At 38.3% G+C, this 16,198-nt stretch overlaps 4 protein-coding genes across 4 annotated transcripts; all 4 read left to right on the top strand.

Annotated features, from left to right (window-relative positions):
• Positions 1-1,638: 1,638 nt before the first annotated feature.
• On the top strand, positions 1,639-3,700 carry LOC135136168 (sorting nexin-29-like). Its single transcript, XM_064065327.1, has 4 exons — positions 1,639-2,039; positions 2,093-2,956; positions 3,018-3,318; positions 3,365-3,700. Exons 1-4 carry the CDS (start codon positions 1,898-1,900, stop codon positions 3,453-3,455), a joined length of 1,398 nt encoding a protein of 465 aa, XP_063921397.1. The 5' UTR covers positions 1,639-1,897; the 3' UTR covers positions 3,456-3,700.
• LOC135136057 (sorting nexin-29-like) lies at positions 3,596-6,744 on the top strand. The gene is made up of 4 exons (XM_064065183.1): positions 3,596-3,627; positions 5,867-5,997; positions 6,059-6,359; positions 6,406-6,744. The coding sequence occupies exons 1-4, from the start codon at positions 3,596-3,598 to the stop codon at positions 6,494-6,496; spliced, it is 555 nt and encodes a 184-aa protein (XP_063921253.1). The 3' UTR covers positions 6,497-6,744.
• Positions 6,745-10,040: 3,296 nt separating this feature from the next.
• On the top strand, positions 10,041-12,103 carry LOC135136535 (sorting nexin-29-like). The gene is made up of 4 exons (XM_064065874.1): positions 10,041-10,442; positions 10,496-11,359; positions 11,421-11,721; positions 11,768-12,103. Exons 1-4 carry the CDS (start codon positions 10,301-10,303, stop codon positions 11,856-11,858), a joined length of 1,398 nt encoding a protein of 465 aa, XP_063921944.1. The 5' UTR covers positions 10,041-10,300; the 3' UTR covers positions 11,859-12,103.
• On the top strand, positions 11,999-15,147 carry LOC135136056 (sorting nexin-29-like). The gene is made up of 4 exons (XM_064065182.1): positions 11,999-12,030; positions 14,270-14,400; positions 14,462-14,762; positions 14,809-15,147. The coding sequence occupies exons 1-4, from the start codon at positions 11,999-12,001 to the stop codon at positions 14,897-14,899; spliced, it is 555 nt and encodes a 184-aa protein (XP_063921252.1). The 3' UTR covers positions 14,900-15,147.
• The last annotated feature ends 1,051 nt before the right edge of the window (positions 15,148-16,198 follow it).

Here is a 16,198-nt window from a genome sequence, read left to right as displayed (position 1 = left end):
TTGGCAAATGACATAGCCCCAAAATACTTTTAAAAAATGTACAAAAAAAATCCAAAATCAGTCTTACCTTAGCAGGTACTAGCCCCGCCCACCCACCCTCACTTTTTTTAGAAGGTATGTGATTTGCCAAAATTGCTTTTAGCTTAGCAGATACCAGCCCCGCCCACCCACCCCCTCTTTTCTTAGAAGATATGTCATCAGTACTTGCTCAGATAAAACTGATTTTAGCAAATGACATACACTCTAAGAAAAGAGAGGGTGGGTGGGTGGGGCCAGTAATTGTTAAAATAAAAGGGATTTTGGCAAATGACATACCCTTGAGGAAGAGAGAGGGTGGGTGGGCGGGGCTAGTACCTGCTAAGATAAAACTGATTTGGGAAATGACATAGCCCCAAAATACTTTTACAAAATATACAAAAAAATGCCAAAATCAGTCTTACCTTAGCAGGTACTAGCCCCGCCCACCCACCCTCTCTTTTTTTAGAAGGTATGTGATTTGCCAAAATCGCTTTTATATTAGCAGGTATCAGCCCCGCCCACCCACCCCCTCTTTTCTTAGAAGATATGTCATCAGTACTTGCTGAGATTTCTCTAAGAAACTAGAGGGTGGGTGCGGGGGGGGTTAATACTTGCTAATCTAACATTGATTTTGGCAGATGACATACCCTCTAAGAAAATAATGGACGGGTCGGGCTAATACCTGCTAAAATCAGTTTTATCCTAGCAGCTATTAGTCCCACCCACTCGAATCTTTAAATTTTAGATTTTTCATTTTTTTGTGATTTGTCAGTCTTTCGATTTTTTGGCTTCTTGTTTTTAGATTTTTAGATTTTCCGATTTTTCGGAATTAATTTTTCAGTTTTTCGATATTTCGATTTAACGGTTTTCTTTCGATGTTTCGCCGTCTCGTTTTTAGATTTCCCGTTTAAATTTTTCGGAATTAATTTTTTAGTTTTTCAATGTTTCGATTTTTCACTTTTCGGTTTATCGATTTTCCCATTTTTTTATTTTTAGCCACTTCCATTTCTCAGTTTTTCGATTCTTCGACTTCTCAATCTTTTGATGTTTCTAAATTTTGGATTTTCTGTTTTCCCAATTTATCGATTAATGATTTTTTTATTTTGCGACTTTTCGATTTTTTATCCTTCCGATTTCTCGATTTCTCAATTTTTCGATTGATAGGGTTGTTTGAGGTTAAATTTTTCAATTTTGAATTTTCTTATTTTTCGATGTTTAGCTATTTCGATCTCAATTTTTTGATGTTTCGATTTCGCGTTTTTTGAATTTTTCGATTTCGATTTCTCGATTTCTCAGTTTTTCGATTAATCCATTTTTTAATTTCCCGATTTTTCGATTTCTCTGTTTAAGTCTTGGGATTTTTCAAGATTTCGATGTTTAAATTTTTAGATTTCCAACTTTCTGTTTTTTGATTTTTTACTTCTCGATTTTTCAAAATCTTCCCGCGCCTCTGAAGTGAAAATATATTTACAGTACTTGCTTAACTTCAGTTGTTTAGGTTTATACATCGAAAGAGTGCGACAATTAAGCACGCAACAAATTCTCAAAACAGAGGAAGCGATTAAAATCATTAATTAAGCTACAATGACAATTTTTATTTTATCATTATTAAATATAGGGCAAAAAATCAAAAGATTGAGAAATCGAAACAGCAAAAAAGAAAGAATTTCGAATATGCTAAGGAAAAATGAAAATCTGACAAAAACTGTAACAATAATTTCACACCGCCTTTTCTATTATTTCAGTATTTAATAAGCATGGTCAATATATTCATAATTCAACAATTTTTAGATATTTCCACACTTTATTGAGTAACCCTGAGATATTAAAAACCTACTATGAAGACAATGCAATATTACGTGATCAAGAAAAAAGTAGCATGTTACCTAACATGGCTGCAGGTGTAGGCTCAATTTTATTCGCCATAAACATCGATAAACCTGAGCTAAACAGCGGCATCCAACCTAGGATAGAAAATTTCAAATCTAAAGCAGAGCCCGTAATAGAAGCCCCCATAGTAGGTAATACACCCCCTTTCAACCACCATCCCCATACTAACTTTCACTCCAAACAGAAAACAAAGAGCGCCCCAAAAACAAAAAAAAGAAAAAAGTCGCCAGACAATTCATTTCCTTTGATGAGGACGACACCAGCGTGCTTTCCACCAGTGTCCCCTCAACCTCAAACAGTATTTCTTCCGACAGTAATTCAAACGACAATCAGTCTTCCAAAACCACAAACAAACAACTAAAAGATATCGTCGAAGAAAACAAACCACACAAACCAGAAATGTCAAACGAAAACGAAAAATCAACAATAAAGCGAAAATTGTCGATCGAAACCAGCGGCTCCCGCGAAAAATTCACCGGCGACGTGCCCGAAACGTTAACGCCGGTAATCCACGCCGAAATCGGGGAGCTGACACCCGTATCGGTCGAAATCAACAAAAATTTTGAATCTCCGGACGTGTCCGACGATATCCTCGAAATCCCCACTGATATCAGCGAAGTTCTGACAGCGGTGGAAGCTCAAAACAAAGAAGAATTAAAAAAGAAGCAGGATAAAATCGACGCGCTTTCGAAAGAAAACGAGATCTTGAAGGAGCAAATCAAGAAATATGTGGGGGCGATTCAGATGTTGCAAGACAACGATGTCGACGATTTGCAGAAAACGTTGGAGGATTTGGAAATCAGTGAGCAGCCGGATTATAAAGGAGAGGCGAAATTGTTTGAACGAAAACTCGTCCAGGTTGCTGAAATGCACGCCGAACTGATGGACTTCAACGTGGCCCTTCAGCAGTCTTTGTGCCAAAAAGATCTACTGTTAGAGCGGCTTAAGTCCGAACTCGAGGAGCTGCGCGGTCCGATGCCTACAGACGAAATCGTGACTGAAACCAGAGGGAACGTGAATATTTGGATTCCGAGCGCGTTTCTGACAGGTTGTGGACTACCGTGAAGATTTTTTTGACCACTTTGTGTGTTTGTCTGTTTGTGTTATAGGGAGCGGTTCCAATGCCCACCACGTGTACCAGATTTTCCTGCGGGCGGGGAACGACGAGTGGAATATATACAGAAGATATGCTCAATTCTATGCCTTGCATTCTGATTTAAAAAAACTTGATCCTACAGTTACCACTTTCGACTTTCCGCCGAAGAAGAGTATAGGGAAGAAGGATTCGGCGCTGGTTGAAGATAGAAGGAAGCGATTGCAGATTTATTTGAGAAGGGTTTTGGCTCACTGGCCCGAGTTGGCGCATTGCAATAGTAGATTTTTGTTAGAACAGCATCTGGCATTCTTCAAGTAAGGTTTGAGTGGTGGGTGAAAGTGTTACTAGGTTTGGTTGCAGGGACCAGAAGGATGTCGATCCGAAGAATAAAAGTATATTTTCTCCAAGGAGGAATAGAACTAGCAACGATAACCATTACGCAGGGCTTTAAATAGTTTCATTTTGTTAATTATATTTTGATGAAATGATTCGAATCATTTTAATAGTTGCGTATTTATTTAATCACTTAGACTTAGTGAGATATGTTGATATTTTGCGTTGTACTCGTCTTTTTTGAAAGTTTATTCAAGGATGATGTTGGAGCTAACGTTTTATTGTAATGCGTAAGTACAAAGTTTGTATTTGAGATGTTTTATATTTTCCAAGTGATGAAATTAATAAAATTCATTATAGAAAGAGCTGATTTTTTTAATTTAAAACCGGCTACCTTATGCCAATTAAGACACTTTGGGCCTCGATTCTTCGATCACTCCAACCGTTTTTTCAGAATCGATCGTTGAAATGTCGAAATTTTGAAAAATTTCAAAAATTTCGCATTTCGCGACGAATATTTCCAAAATGTTGCTCTTTTACCATAAACCCGCTATATTTTTGGAATCAGTACGTCGAGATCTACATCATGACATCCATATCACTGCATTTTTCGACAATTCTTACACAACTTTCTTAGAAATGAGATTTTCACCTTATGCCAATTTCGACCAATTTTCGACCATTTTCGAAATTCAACTAAATACATTTTCTCGTAGATTTCGAGCCGCAGAGGACACTTTGGGCCTCGATTCTTCGATTACTCCAATCGTTTTTCCAGAATCGCCAGTTGAAATGTCGAAATTTTGAAATATTTCAAAAATTTCGCATTTCGCGACGAATATTTCAAAAATGTTGCTCTTTTACCATAAACACGCTATATTTTTGGAATCAGCACGTCGAGATCTACATCATGACATCCATATCACTGCATTGTTTGACAATTTTTACACAACTTTCTAAGAAATGACGATTTTCCCCCAAAATTCTTTTAAATAATTTACAAAAAAATTTGCCAAAATCAGTCTTATCTTAGCAGGTACTAGCCGCGCCCACCCACGCCCTCTTTTCTTAGAAGATATGTCATCAGTACTCGCTCAGATAAAACTGATTTTAGCAAATGACATACCCTTTAAGAAAAGAAGGGTGGGTGGGTGGGGCCAGTAATTTCTAAGATAAAAGGGATTTTGGCAGATGACATACCCTTGAAGAAAAGATATGGTGGGTGGGTGAGGTTAGTACCTGCTAAGATAAGACTGATGTTGGCAAATGACATAGCCCCAAAATACATTTAAAGAAGGTACAAAAAAATGCTAAAATCAGTCTTACATTAGCAGGTACTAGCCCCGCCCACCCACCCACTCTTTTTTTAGAAGGTATATGATTTGCCAAAATCACTTTTATCTTAGCAGGTTCTAGCCCCGCCCACCCACCCTCTCTTTTTTTAGAAGCTACGTGATTTGCCAAAATCATTTGTATCTTAGCAGGTACTAGCCCCGCCCACCCACTCCCTCTTTTCTTAGAAGATATGTCATCAGTACTTGCTCAGATAAAACTGATTTTAGCAAATGACATACCCTTTAAGAAAAGAAGGGTGGGTGGGTGGGGCCAGTAATTGCTAAGATAAAAGGGATTTTGGCAGATGATATACCCTTGAAGAAAAGATAGGGTGGGTGGGCGGGGTTAGTACCTGCTAAGATAAGACTGATATTGGCAAATGACATAGCCCCAAAATACATTTAAAGAAGGTACAAAAAAAATCCAAAATCAGTCTTACCTTAGCAGGTACTTGCCCCGCCCACCCACCCTCACTTTTTTTAGAAGGTATGTGATTTGCCAAAATTGCTTTTAGCTTAGCAGATACCAGCCCCGCCCACCCACCCCCTCTTTTCTTAGAAGATATGTCATCAGTACTTGCTCAGATAAAACTGATTTTAGCAAATGACATACACTCTAAGAAAAGAGAGGGTGGGTGGGTGGGGCCAGTAATTGTTAAAATAAAAGGGATTTTGGCAAATGACATACCCTTGAGGAAGAGAGAGGGTGGGTGGGCGGGGCTAGTACCTGCTAAGATAAAACTGATTTGGGAAATGACATAGCCCCAAAATACTTTTAAAAAATATACAAAAAAATGCCAAAATCAGTCTTACCTTAGCAGGTACTAGACCCGCCCACCCACCCTCTCTTTTTTTAGAAGGTATGTGAGTTGCCAAAATCGCTTTTATATAACCAGGTATCAGCCCCGCCCACCCACCCCCTCTTTTCTTAGAAGATATGTCATCAGTACTTGCTGAGATTTCTCTAAGAAACTAGAGGGTGGGTGCGGGGGGGGGGTTAATACTTGCTAATCTAACATTGATTTTGGCAGATGACATACCCTCTAAGAAAATAATGGACGGGTCGGGCTAATACCTGCTAAAATCAGTTTTATCCTAGCAGCTATTAGTCCCACCCACTCGAATCTTTAAATTTTAGATTTTTCATTTTTTTGTGATTTGTCAGTCTTTCGATTTTTTGGCTTCTTGTTTTTAGATTTTTAGATTTACTGCTAGAGCGGCTTAAGTCCGAACTGGAGGAGCTGCGCGGTCCGATGCCTACAGACGAAATCGTGACTGAAACCAGAGGGAACGTGAATATTTGGATTCCGAGCGCGTTTCTGACAGGTTGGGGACTTACGTGAAGATTTTTTTGACCACTTTGTGTGTTTGTCTGTTTGTGTTATAGGGAGCGGTTCCAACGCCCACCACGTGTACCAGATTTTCCTGCGGGCGGGGAACGACGAGTGGAATATATACAGAAGATATGCTCAATTCTATGCCTTGCATTCTGATTTAAAAAAACTTGATCCTACAGTTACCACTTTCGACTTTCCGCCGAAGAAGAGTATAGGGAAGAAGGATTCGGCGCTGGTTGAAGATAGAAGGAAGCGATTGCAGATTTATTTGAGAAGGGTTTTGGCTCACTGGCCCGAGTTGGCGCATTGCAATAGTAGATTTTTGTTAGAACAGCATCTGGCATTCTTCAAGTAAGGTTTGAGTGGTGGGTGAAAGTGTTACTAGGTTTGGTTGCAGGGACCAGAAGGATGTCGATCCGAAGAATAAAAGTATATTTTCTCCGAGGAGGAATAGAACTAGCAACGATAACCATTACGCAGGGCTTTAAATAGTTTCATTTAGTTAATTATTATTTTGATGAAATGATTCGAATCATTTTAATAGTTGCGTATTTATTTAATCACTTAGACTTAGTGAGATATGTTGATATTTTGCGTTGTACTCGTCTTTTTTGAAAGTTTATTCAAGGATGATGTTGGAGCTAACGTTTTATTGTAATGCGTAAGTACAAAGTTTGTATTTGAGATGTTTTATATTTTCCAAGTGATGAAATTAATAAAATTCATTATAGAAAGAGCTGATTTTTTTAATTTAAAACCGGCTACCTTATGCCAATTAAGACACTTTGGGCCTCGATTCTTCGATCACTCCAACCGTTTTTTCAGAATCGATCGTTGAAATGTCGAAAGTTTGAAAAATTTCAAAAATTTCGCTTTTCGCGACGAATATTTCCAAAATGTTGCTCTTTTACCATAAACCCGCTATATTTTTGGAATCAGTACGTCGAGATCTACATCATGACATCCATATCACTGCATTTTTCGACAATTCTTACACAACTTTCTTAGAAATGAGATTTTCACCTTATGCCAATTTCGACCAATTTTCGACCATTTTCGAAATTCAACTAAATACATTTTCTCGTAGATTTCGAGCCGCAGAAGACACTTGGGCCTCGATTCTTCGATCACTTCAACCGTTTTTCCAGATTCGCCCGCTGAAATGTCGAAATTTTTAAAAATTTCAAAAATTTCGCATTTCGCGACGAATATTTCCAAAATGTTGCCCTTTTACCATAAACACGCTATATTTTTGGAATCAGTACGTCGAGATCTACATCATGACATCCATATCACTGCATTTTTAGACAATTCTTACACAACTTTCTTAGAAATGAGATTTTCACCTTATGCCAATTTCGACCAATTTTCGACCATTTTCGAAATTCAACTAAATACATTTTCTCGTAGATTTCGGGCCGCAGAGGACACTTTGGGCCTCGATTCTTCGATTACTCCAATCGTTTTTCCAGAATCGCCAGTTGAAATGTCGAAATTTTGAAATATTTCAAAAATTTCGCATTTCGCGACGAATATTTCAAAAATGTTGCTCTTTTACCATAAACACGCTATATTTTTGGAATCAGCACGTCGAGATCTATATCATGACATCGATATCATTGCATTGTTTGACAATTTTTACACAACTTTCTAAGAAATGACGATTTTCCCCCAAAATTCTTTTTTTTTTTACAAAAAAATTTGCCAAAATCAGTCTTACCTTAGCAGGTACTAGCCGCGCCCACCCACCCCCTCTTTTCTTAGAAGATATGTCGTCAGTACTCGCTCAGATAAAACTGATTTTAGCAAATGACATACCCTTTAAGAAAAGAAGGGTGGGTGGGTGGGGCCAGTAATTTCTAAGATAAAAGGGATTTTGGCAGATGACATACCCTTGAAGAAAATATATGGTGGGTGGGCGAGGTTAGTACCTGCTAAGATAAGACTGATATTGGCAAATGACATAGCCCCAAAATACATTTAAAGAAGGTACAAAAAAATGCTAAAATCAGTCTTACATTAGCAGGTACTAGCCCCACCCACCCACTCTTTTTTTAGAAGGTATATGATTTGCCAAAATCACTTTTATCTTAGCAGGTTCTAGCCCCGCCCACCCACCCTCTCTTTTTTTAGAAGCTACGTGATTTGCCAAAATCACTTGTATCTTAGCAGGTACTAGCCCCGCCCACCCACCCCCTCTTTTCTTAGAAGATATGTCATCAGTACTTGCTCAGATAAAACTGATTTTAGCAAATGACATACCCTTTAAGAAAAGAAGGGTGGGTGGGTGGGGCCAGTAATTGCTAAGATAAAAGGGATTTTGGCAGATGATATACCCTTGAAGAAAAGATAGGGTGGGTGGGCGGGGTTAGTACCTGCTAAGATAAGACTGATATTGGCAAATGACATAGCCCCAAAATACTTTTAAAAAATGTACAAAAAAAATCCAAAATCAGTCTTACCTTAGCAGGTACTAGCCCCGCCCACCCACCCTCACTTTTTTTAGAAGGTATGTGATTTGCCAAAATTGCTTTTAGCTTAGCAGATACCAGCCCCGCCCACCCACCCCCTCTTTTCTTAGAAGATATGTCATCAGTACTTGCTCAGATAAAACTGATTTTAGCAAATGACATACACTCTAAGAAAAGAGAGGGTGGGTGGGTGGGGCCAGTAATTGTTAAAATAAAAGGGATTTTGGCAAATGACATACCCTTGAGGAAGAGAGAGGGTGGGTGGGCGGGGCTAGTACCTGCTAAGATAAAACTGATTTGGGAAATGACATAGCCCCAAAATACTTTTACAAAATATACAAAAAAATGCCAAAATCAGTCTTACCTTAGCAGGTACTAGCCCCGCCCACCCACCCTCTCTTTTTTTAGAAGGTATGTGATTTGCCAAAATCGCTTTTATATTAGCAGGTATCAGCCCCGCCCACCCACCCCCTCTTTTCTTAGAAGATATGTCATCAGTACTTGCTGAGATTTCTCTAAGAAACTAGAGGGTGGGTGCGGGGGGGGTTAATACTTGCTAATCTAACATTGATTTTGGCAGATGACATACCCTCTAAGAAAATAATGGACGGGTCGGGCTAATACCTGCTAAAATCAGTTTTATCCTAGCAGCTATTAGTCCCACCCACTCGAATCTTTAAATTTTAGATTTTTCATTTTTTTGTGATTTGTCAGTCTTTCGATTTTTTGGCTTCTTGTTTTTAGATTTTTAGATTTTCCGATTTTTCGGAATTAATTTTTCAGTTTTTCGATATTTCGATTTAACGGTTTTCTTTCGATGTTTCGCCGTCTCGTTTTTAGATTTCCCGTTTAAATTTTTCGGAATTAATTTTTTAGTTTTTCAATGTTTCGATTTTTCACTTTTCGGTTTATCGATTTTCCCATTTTTTTATTTTTAGCCACTTCCATTTCTCAGTTTTTCGATTCTTCGACTTCTCAATCTTTTGATGTTTCTAAATTTTGGATTTTCTGTTTTCCCAATTTATCGATTAATGATTTTTTTATTTTGCGACTTTTCGATTTTTTATCCTTCCGATTTCTCGATTTCTCAATTTTTCGATTGATAGGGTTGTTTGAGGTTAAATTTTTCAATTTTGAATTTTCTTATTTTTCGATGTTTAGCTATTTCGATCTCAATTTTTTGATGTTTCGATTTCGCGTTTTTTGAATTTTTCGATTTCGATTTCTCGATTTCTCAGTTTTTCGATTAATCCATTTTTTAATTTCCCGATTTTTCGATTTCTCTGTTTAAGTCTTGGGATTTTTCAAGATTTCGATGTTTAAATTTTTAGATTTCCAACTTTCTGTTTTTTGATTTTTTACTTCTCGATTTTTCAAAATCTTCCCGCGCCTCTGAAGTGAAAATATATTTACAGTACTTGCTTAACTTCAGTTGTTTAGGTTTATACATCGAAAGAGTGCGACAATTAAGCACGCAACAAATTCTCAAAACAGAGGAAGCGATTAAAATCATTAATTAAGCTACAATGACAATTTTTATTTTATCATTATTAAATATAGGGCAAAAAATCAAAAGATTGAGAAATCGAAACAGCAAAAAAGAAAGAATTTCGAATATGCTAAGGAAAAATGAAAATCTGACAAAAACTGTAACAATAATTTCACACCGCCTTTTCTATTATTTCAGTATTTAATAAGCATGGTCAATATATTCATAATTCAACAATTTTTAGATATTTCCACACTTTATTGAGTAACCCTGAGATATTAAAAACCTACTATGAAGACAATGCAATATTACGTGATCAAGAAAAAAGTAGCATGTTACCTAACATGGCTGCAGGTGTAGGCTCAATTTTATTCGCCATAAACATCGATAAACCTGAGCTAAACAGCGGCATCCAACCTAGGATAGAAAATTTCAAATCTAAAGCAGAGCCCGTAATAGAAGCCCCCATAGTAGGTAATACACCCCCTTTCAACCACCATCCCCATACTAACTTTCACTCCAAACAGAAAACAAAGAGCGCCCCAAAAACAAAAAAAAGAAAAAAGTCGCCAGACAATTCATTTCCTTTGATGAGGACGACACCAGCGTGCTTTCCACCAGTGTCCCCTCAACCTCAAACAGTATTTCTTCCGACAGTAATTCAAACGACAATCAGTCTTCCAAAACCACAAACAAACAACTAAAAGATATCGTCGAAGAAAACAAACCACACAAACCAGAAATGTCAAACGAAAACGAAAAATCAACAATAAAGCGAAAATTGTCGATCGAAACCAGCGGCTCCCGCGAAAAATTCACCGGCGACGTGCCCGAAACGTTAACGCCGGTAATCCACGCCGAAATCGGGGAGCTGACACCCGTATCGGTCGAAATCAACAAAAATTTTGAATCTCCGGACGTGTCCGACGATATCCTCGAAATCCCCACTGATATCAGCGAAGTTCTGACAGCGGTGGAAGCTCAAAACAAAGAAGAATTAAAAAAGAAGCAGGATAAAATCGACGCGCTTTCGAAAGAAAACGAGATCTTGAAGGAGCAAATCAAGAAATATGTGGGGGCGATTCAGATGTTGCAAGACAACGATGTCGACGATTTGCAGAAAACGTTGGAGGATTTGGAAATCAGTGAGCAGCCGGATTATAAAGGAGAGGCGAAATTGTTTGAACGAAAACTCGTCCAGGTTGCTGAAATGCACGCCGAACTGATGGACTTCAACGTGGCCCTTCAGCAGTCTTTGTGCCAAAAAGATCTACTGTTAGAGCGGCTTAAGTCCGAACTCGAGGAGCTGCGCGGTCCGATGCCTACAGACGAAATCGTGACTGAAACCAGAGGGAACGTGAATATTTGGATTCCGAGCGCGTTTCTGACAGGTTGTGGACTACCGTGAAGATTTTTTTGACCACTTTGTGTGTTTGTCTGTTTGTGTTATAGGGAGCGGTTCCAATGCCCACCACGTGTACCAGATTTTCCTGCGGGCGGGGAACGACGAGTGGAATATATACAGAAGATATGCTCAATTCTATGCCTTGCATTCTGATTTAAAAAAACTTGATCCTACAGTTACCACTTTCGACTTTCCGCCGAAGAAGAGTATAGGGAAGAAGGATTCGGCGCTGGTTGAAGATAGAAGGAAGCGATTGCAGATTTATTTGAGAAGGGTTTTGGCTCACTGGCCCGAGTTGGCGCATTGCAATAGTAGATTTTTGTTAGAACAGCATCTGGCATTCTTCAAGTAAGGTTTGAGTGGTGGGTGAAAGTGTTACTAGGTTTGGTTGCAGGGACCAGAAGGATGTCGATCCGAAGAATAAAAGTATATTTTCTCCAAGGAGGAATAGAACTAGCAACGATAACCATTACGCAGGGCTTTAAATAGTTTCATTTTGTTAATTATATTTTGATGAAATGATTCGAATCATTTTAATAGTTGCGTATTTATTTAATCACTTAGACTTAGTGAGATATGTTGATATTTTGCGTTGTACTCGTCTTTTTTGAAAGTTTATTCAAGGATGATGTTGGAGCTAACGTTTTATTGTAATGCGTAAGTACAAAGTTTGTATTTGAGATGTTTTATATTTTCCAAGTGATGAAATTAATAAAATTCATTATAGAAAGAGCTGATTTTTTTAATTTAAAACCGGCTACCTTATGCCAATTAAGACACTTTGGGCCTCGATTCTTCGATCACTCCAACCGTTTTTTCAGAATCGATCGTTGAAATGTCGAAATTTTGAAAAATTTCAAAAATTTCGCATTTCGCGACGAATATTTCCAAAATGTTGCTCTTTTACCATAAACCCGCTATATTTTTGGAATCAGTACGTCGAGATCTACATCATGACATCCATATCACTGCATTTTTCGACAATTCTTACACAACTTTCTTAGAAATGAGATTTTCACCTTATGCCAATTTCGACCAATTTTCGACCATTTTCGAAATTCAACTAAATACATTTTCTCGTAGATTTCGAGCCGCAGAGGACACTTTGGGCCTCGATTCTTCGATTACTCCAATCGTTTTTCCAGAATCGCCAGTTGAAATGTCGAAATTTTGAAATATTTCAAAAATTTCGCATTTCGCGACGAATATTTCAAAAATGTTGCTCTTTTACCATAAACACGCTATATTTTTGGAATCAGCACGTCGAGATCTACATCATGACATCCATATCACTGCATTGTTTGACAATTTTTACACAACTTTCTAAGAAATGACGATTTTCCCCCAAAATTCTTTTAAATAATTTACAAAAAAATTTGCCAAAATCAGTCTTATCTTAGCAGGTACTAGCCGCGCCCACCCACGCCCTCTTTTCTTAGAAGATATGTCATCAGTACTCGCTCAGATAAAACTGATTTTAGCAAATGACATACCCTTTAAGAAAAGAAGGGTGGGTGGGTGGGGCCAGTAATTTCTAAGATAAAAGGGATTTTGGCAGATGACATACCCTTGAAGAAAAGATATGGTGGGTGGGTGAGGTTAGTACCTGCTAAGATAAGACTGATGTTGGCAAATGACATAGCCCCAAAATACATTTAAAGAAGGTACAAAAAAATGCTAAAATCAGTCTTACATTAGCAGGTACTAGCCCCGCCCACCCACCCACTCTTTTTTTAGAAGGTATATGATTTGCCAAAATCACTTTTATCTTAGCAGGTTCTAGCCCCGCCCACCCACCCTCTCTTTTTTTAGAAGCTACGTGATTTGCCAAAATCATTTGTATCTTAGCAGGTACTAGCCCCGCCCACCCACTCCCTCTTTTCTTAGAAGATATGTCATCAGTACTTGCTCAGATAAAACTGATTTTAGCAAATGACATACCCTTTAAGAAAAGAAGGGTGGGTGGGTGGGGCCAGTAATTGCTAAGATAAAAGGGATTTTGGCAGATGATATACCCTTGAAGAAAAGATAGGGTGGGTGGGCGGGGTTAGTACCTGCTAAGATAAGACTGATATTGGCAAATGACATAGCCCCAAAATACATTTAAAGAAGGTACAAAAAAAATCCAAAATCAGTCTTACCTTAGCAGGTACTTGCCCCGCCCACCCACCCTCACTTTTTTTAGAAGGTATGTGATTTGCCAAAATTGCTTTTAGCTTAGCAGATACCAGCCCCGCCCACCCACCCCCTCTTTTCTTAGAAGATATGTCATCAGTACTTGCTCAGATAAAACTGATTTTAGCAAATGACATACACTCTAAGAAAAGAGAGGGTGGGTGGGTGGGGCCAGTAATTGTTAAAATAAAAGGGATTTTGGCAAATGACATACCCTTGAGGAAGAGAGAGGGTGGGTGGGCGGGGCTAGTACCTGCTAAGATAAAACTGATTTGGGAAATGACATAGCCCCAAAATACTTTTAAAAAATATACAAAAAAATGCCAAAATCAGTCTTACCTTAGCAGGTACTAGACCCGCCCACCCACCCTCTCTTTTTTTAGAAGGTATGTGAGTTGCCAAAATCGCTTTTATATAACCAGGTATCAGCCCCGCCCACCCACCCCCTCTTTTCTTAGAAGATATGTCATCAGTACTTGCTGAGATTTCTCTAAGAAACTAGAGGGTGGGTGCGGGGGGGGGGTTAATACTTGCTAATCTAACATTGATTTTGGCAGATGACATACCCTCTAAGAAAATAATGGACGGGTCGGGCTAATACCTGCTAAAATCAGTTTTATCCTAGCAGCTATTAGTCCCACCCACTCGAATCTTTAAATTTTAGATTTTTCATTTTTTTGTGATTTGTCAGTCTTTCGATTTTTTGGCTTCTTGTTTTTAGATTTTTAGATTTACTGCTAGAGCGGCTTAAGTCCGAACTGGAGGAGCTGCGCGGTCCGATGCCTACAGACGAAATCGTGACTGAAACCAGAGGGAACGTGAATATTTGGATTCCGAGCGCGTTTCTGACAGGTTGGGGACTTACGTGAAGATTTTTTTGACCACTTTGTGTGTTTGTCTGTTTGTGTTATAGGGAGCGGTTCCAACGCCCACCACGTGTACCAGATTTTCCTGCGGGCGGGGAACGACGAGTGGAATATATACAGAAGATATGCTCAATTCTATGCCTTGCATTCTGATTTAAAAAAACTTGATCCTACAGTTACCACTTTCGACTTTCCGCCGAAGAAGAGTATAGGGAAGAAGGATTCGGCGCTGGTTGAAGATAGAAGGAAGCGATTGCAGATTTATTTGAGAAGGGTTTTGGCTCACTGGCCCGAGTTGGCGCATTGCAATAGTAGATTTTTGTTAGAACAGCATCTGGCATTCTTCAAGTAAGGTTTGAGTGGTGGGTGAAAGTGTTACTAGGTTTGGTTGCAGGGACCAGAAGGATGTCGATCCGAAGAATAAAAGTATATTTTCTCCGAGGAGGAATAGAACTAGCAACGATAACCATTACGCAGGGCTTTAAATAGTTTCATTTAGTTAATTATTATTTTGATGAAATGATTCGAATCATTTTAATAGTTGCGTATTTATTTAATCACTTAGACTTAGTGAGATATGTTGATATTTTGCGTTGTACTCGTCTTTTTTGAAAGTTTATTCAAGGATGATGTTGGAGCTAACGTTTTATTGTAATGCGTAAGTACAAAGTTTGTATTTGAGATGTTTTATATTTTCCAAGTGATGAAATTAATAAAATTCATTATAGAAAGAGCTGATTTTTTTAATTTAAAACCGGCTACCTTATGCCAATTAAGACACTTTGGGCCTCGATTCTTCGATCACTCCAACCGTTTTTTCAGAATCGATCGTTGAAATGTCGAAAGTTTGAAAAATTTCAAAAATTTCGCTTTTCGCGACGAATATTTCCAAAATGTTGCTCTTTTACCATAAACCCGCTATATTTTTGGAATCAGTACGTCGAGATCTACATCATGACATCCATATCACTGCATTTTTCGACAATTCTTACACAACTTTCTTAGAAATGAGATTTTCACCTTATGCCAATTTCGACCAATTTTCGACCATTTTCGAAATTCAACTAAATACATTTTCTCGTAGATTTCGAGCCGCAGAAGACACTTGGGCCTCGATTCTTCGATCACTTCAACCGTTTTTCCAGATTCGCCCGCTGAAATGTCGAAATTTTTAAAAATTTCAAAAATTTCGCATTTCGCGACGAATATTTCCAAAATGTTGCCCTTTTACCATAAACACGCTATATTTTTGGAATCAGTACGTCGAGATCTACATCATGACATCCATATCACTGCATTTTTAGACAATTCTTACACAACTTTCTTAGAAATGAGATTTTCACCTTATGCCAATTTCGACCAATTTTCGACCATTTTCGAAATTCAACTAAATACATTTTCTCGTAGATTTCGGGCCGCAGAGGACACTTTGGGCCTCGATTCTTCGATTACTCCAATCGTTTTTCCAGAATCGCCAGTTGAAATGTCGAAATTTTGAAATATTTCAAAAATTTCGCATTTCGCGACGAATATTTCAAAAATGTTGCTCTTTTACCATAAACACGCTATATTTTTGGAATCAGCACGTCGAGATCTATATCATGACATCGATATCATTGCATTGTTTGACAATTTTTACACAACTTTCTAAGAAATGACGATTTTCCCCCAAAATTCTTTTTTTTTTTACAAAAAAATTTGCCAAAATCAGTCTTACCTTAGCAGGTACTAGCCGCGCCCACCCACCCCCTCTTTTCTTAGAAGATATGTCGTCAGTACTCGCT

This window comes from Zophobas morio, unplaced genomic scaffold (genome assembly GCF_036711695.1).
Source record: "Zophobas morio isolate AGI-343-1 ecotype UQ-CSIRO unplaced genomic scaffold, CSIRO_AGI_Zmor_V1 ptg000026l, whole genome shotgun sequence".
Taxonomy (NCBI): domain Eukaryota; kingdom Metazoa; phylum Arthropoda; class Insecta; order Coleoptera; family Tenebrionidae; genus Zophobas; species Zophobas morio.
The sequence above is the reverse complement of the archived record's forward strand: the minus strand, read 5'-3'. Positions and strand labels throughout refer to the sequence as shown.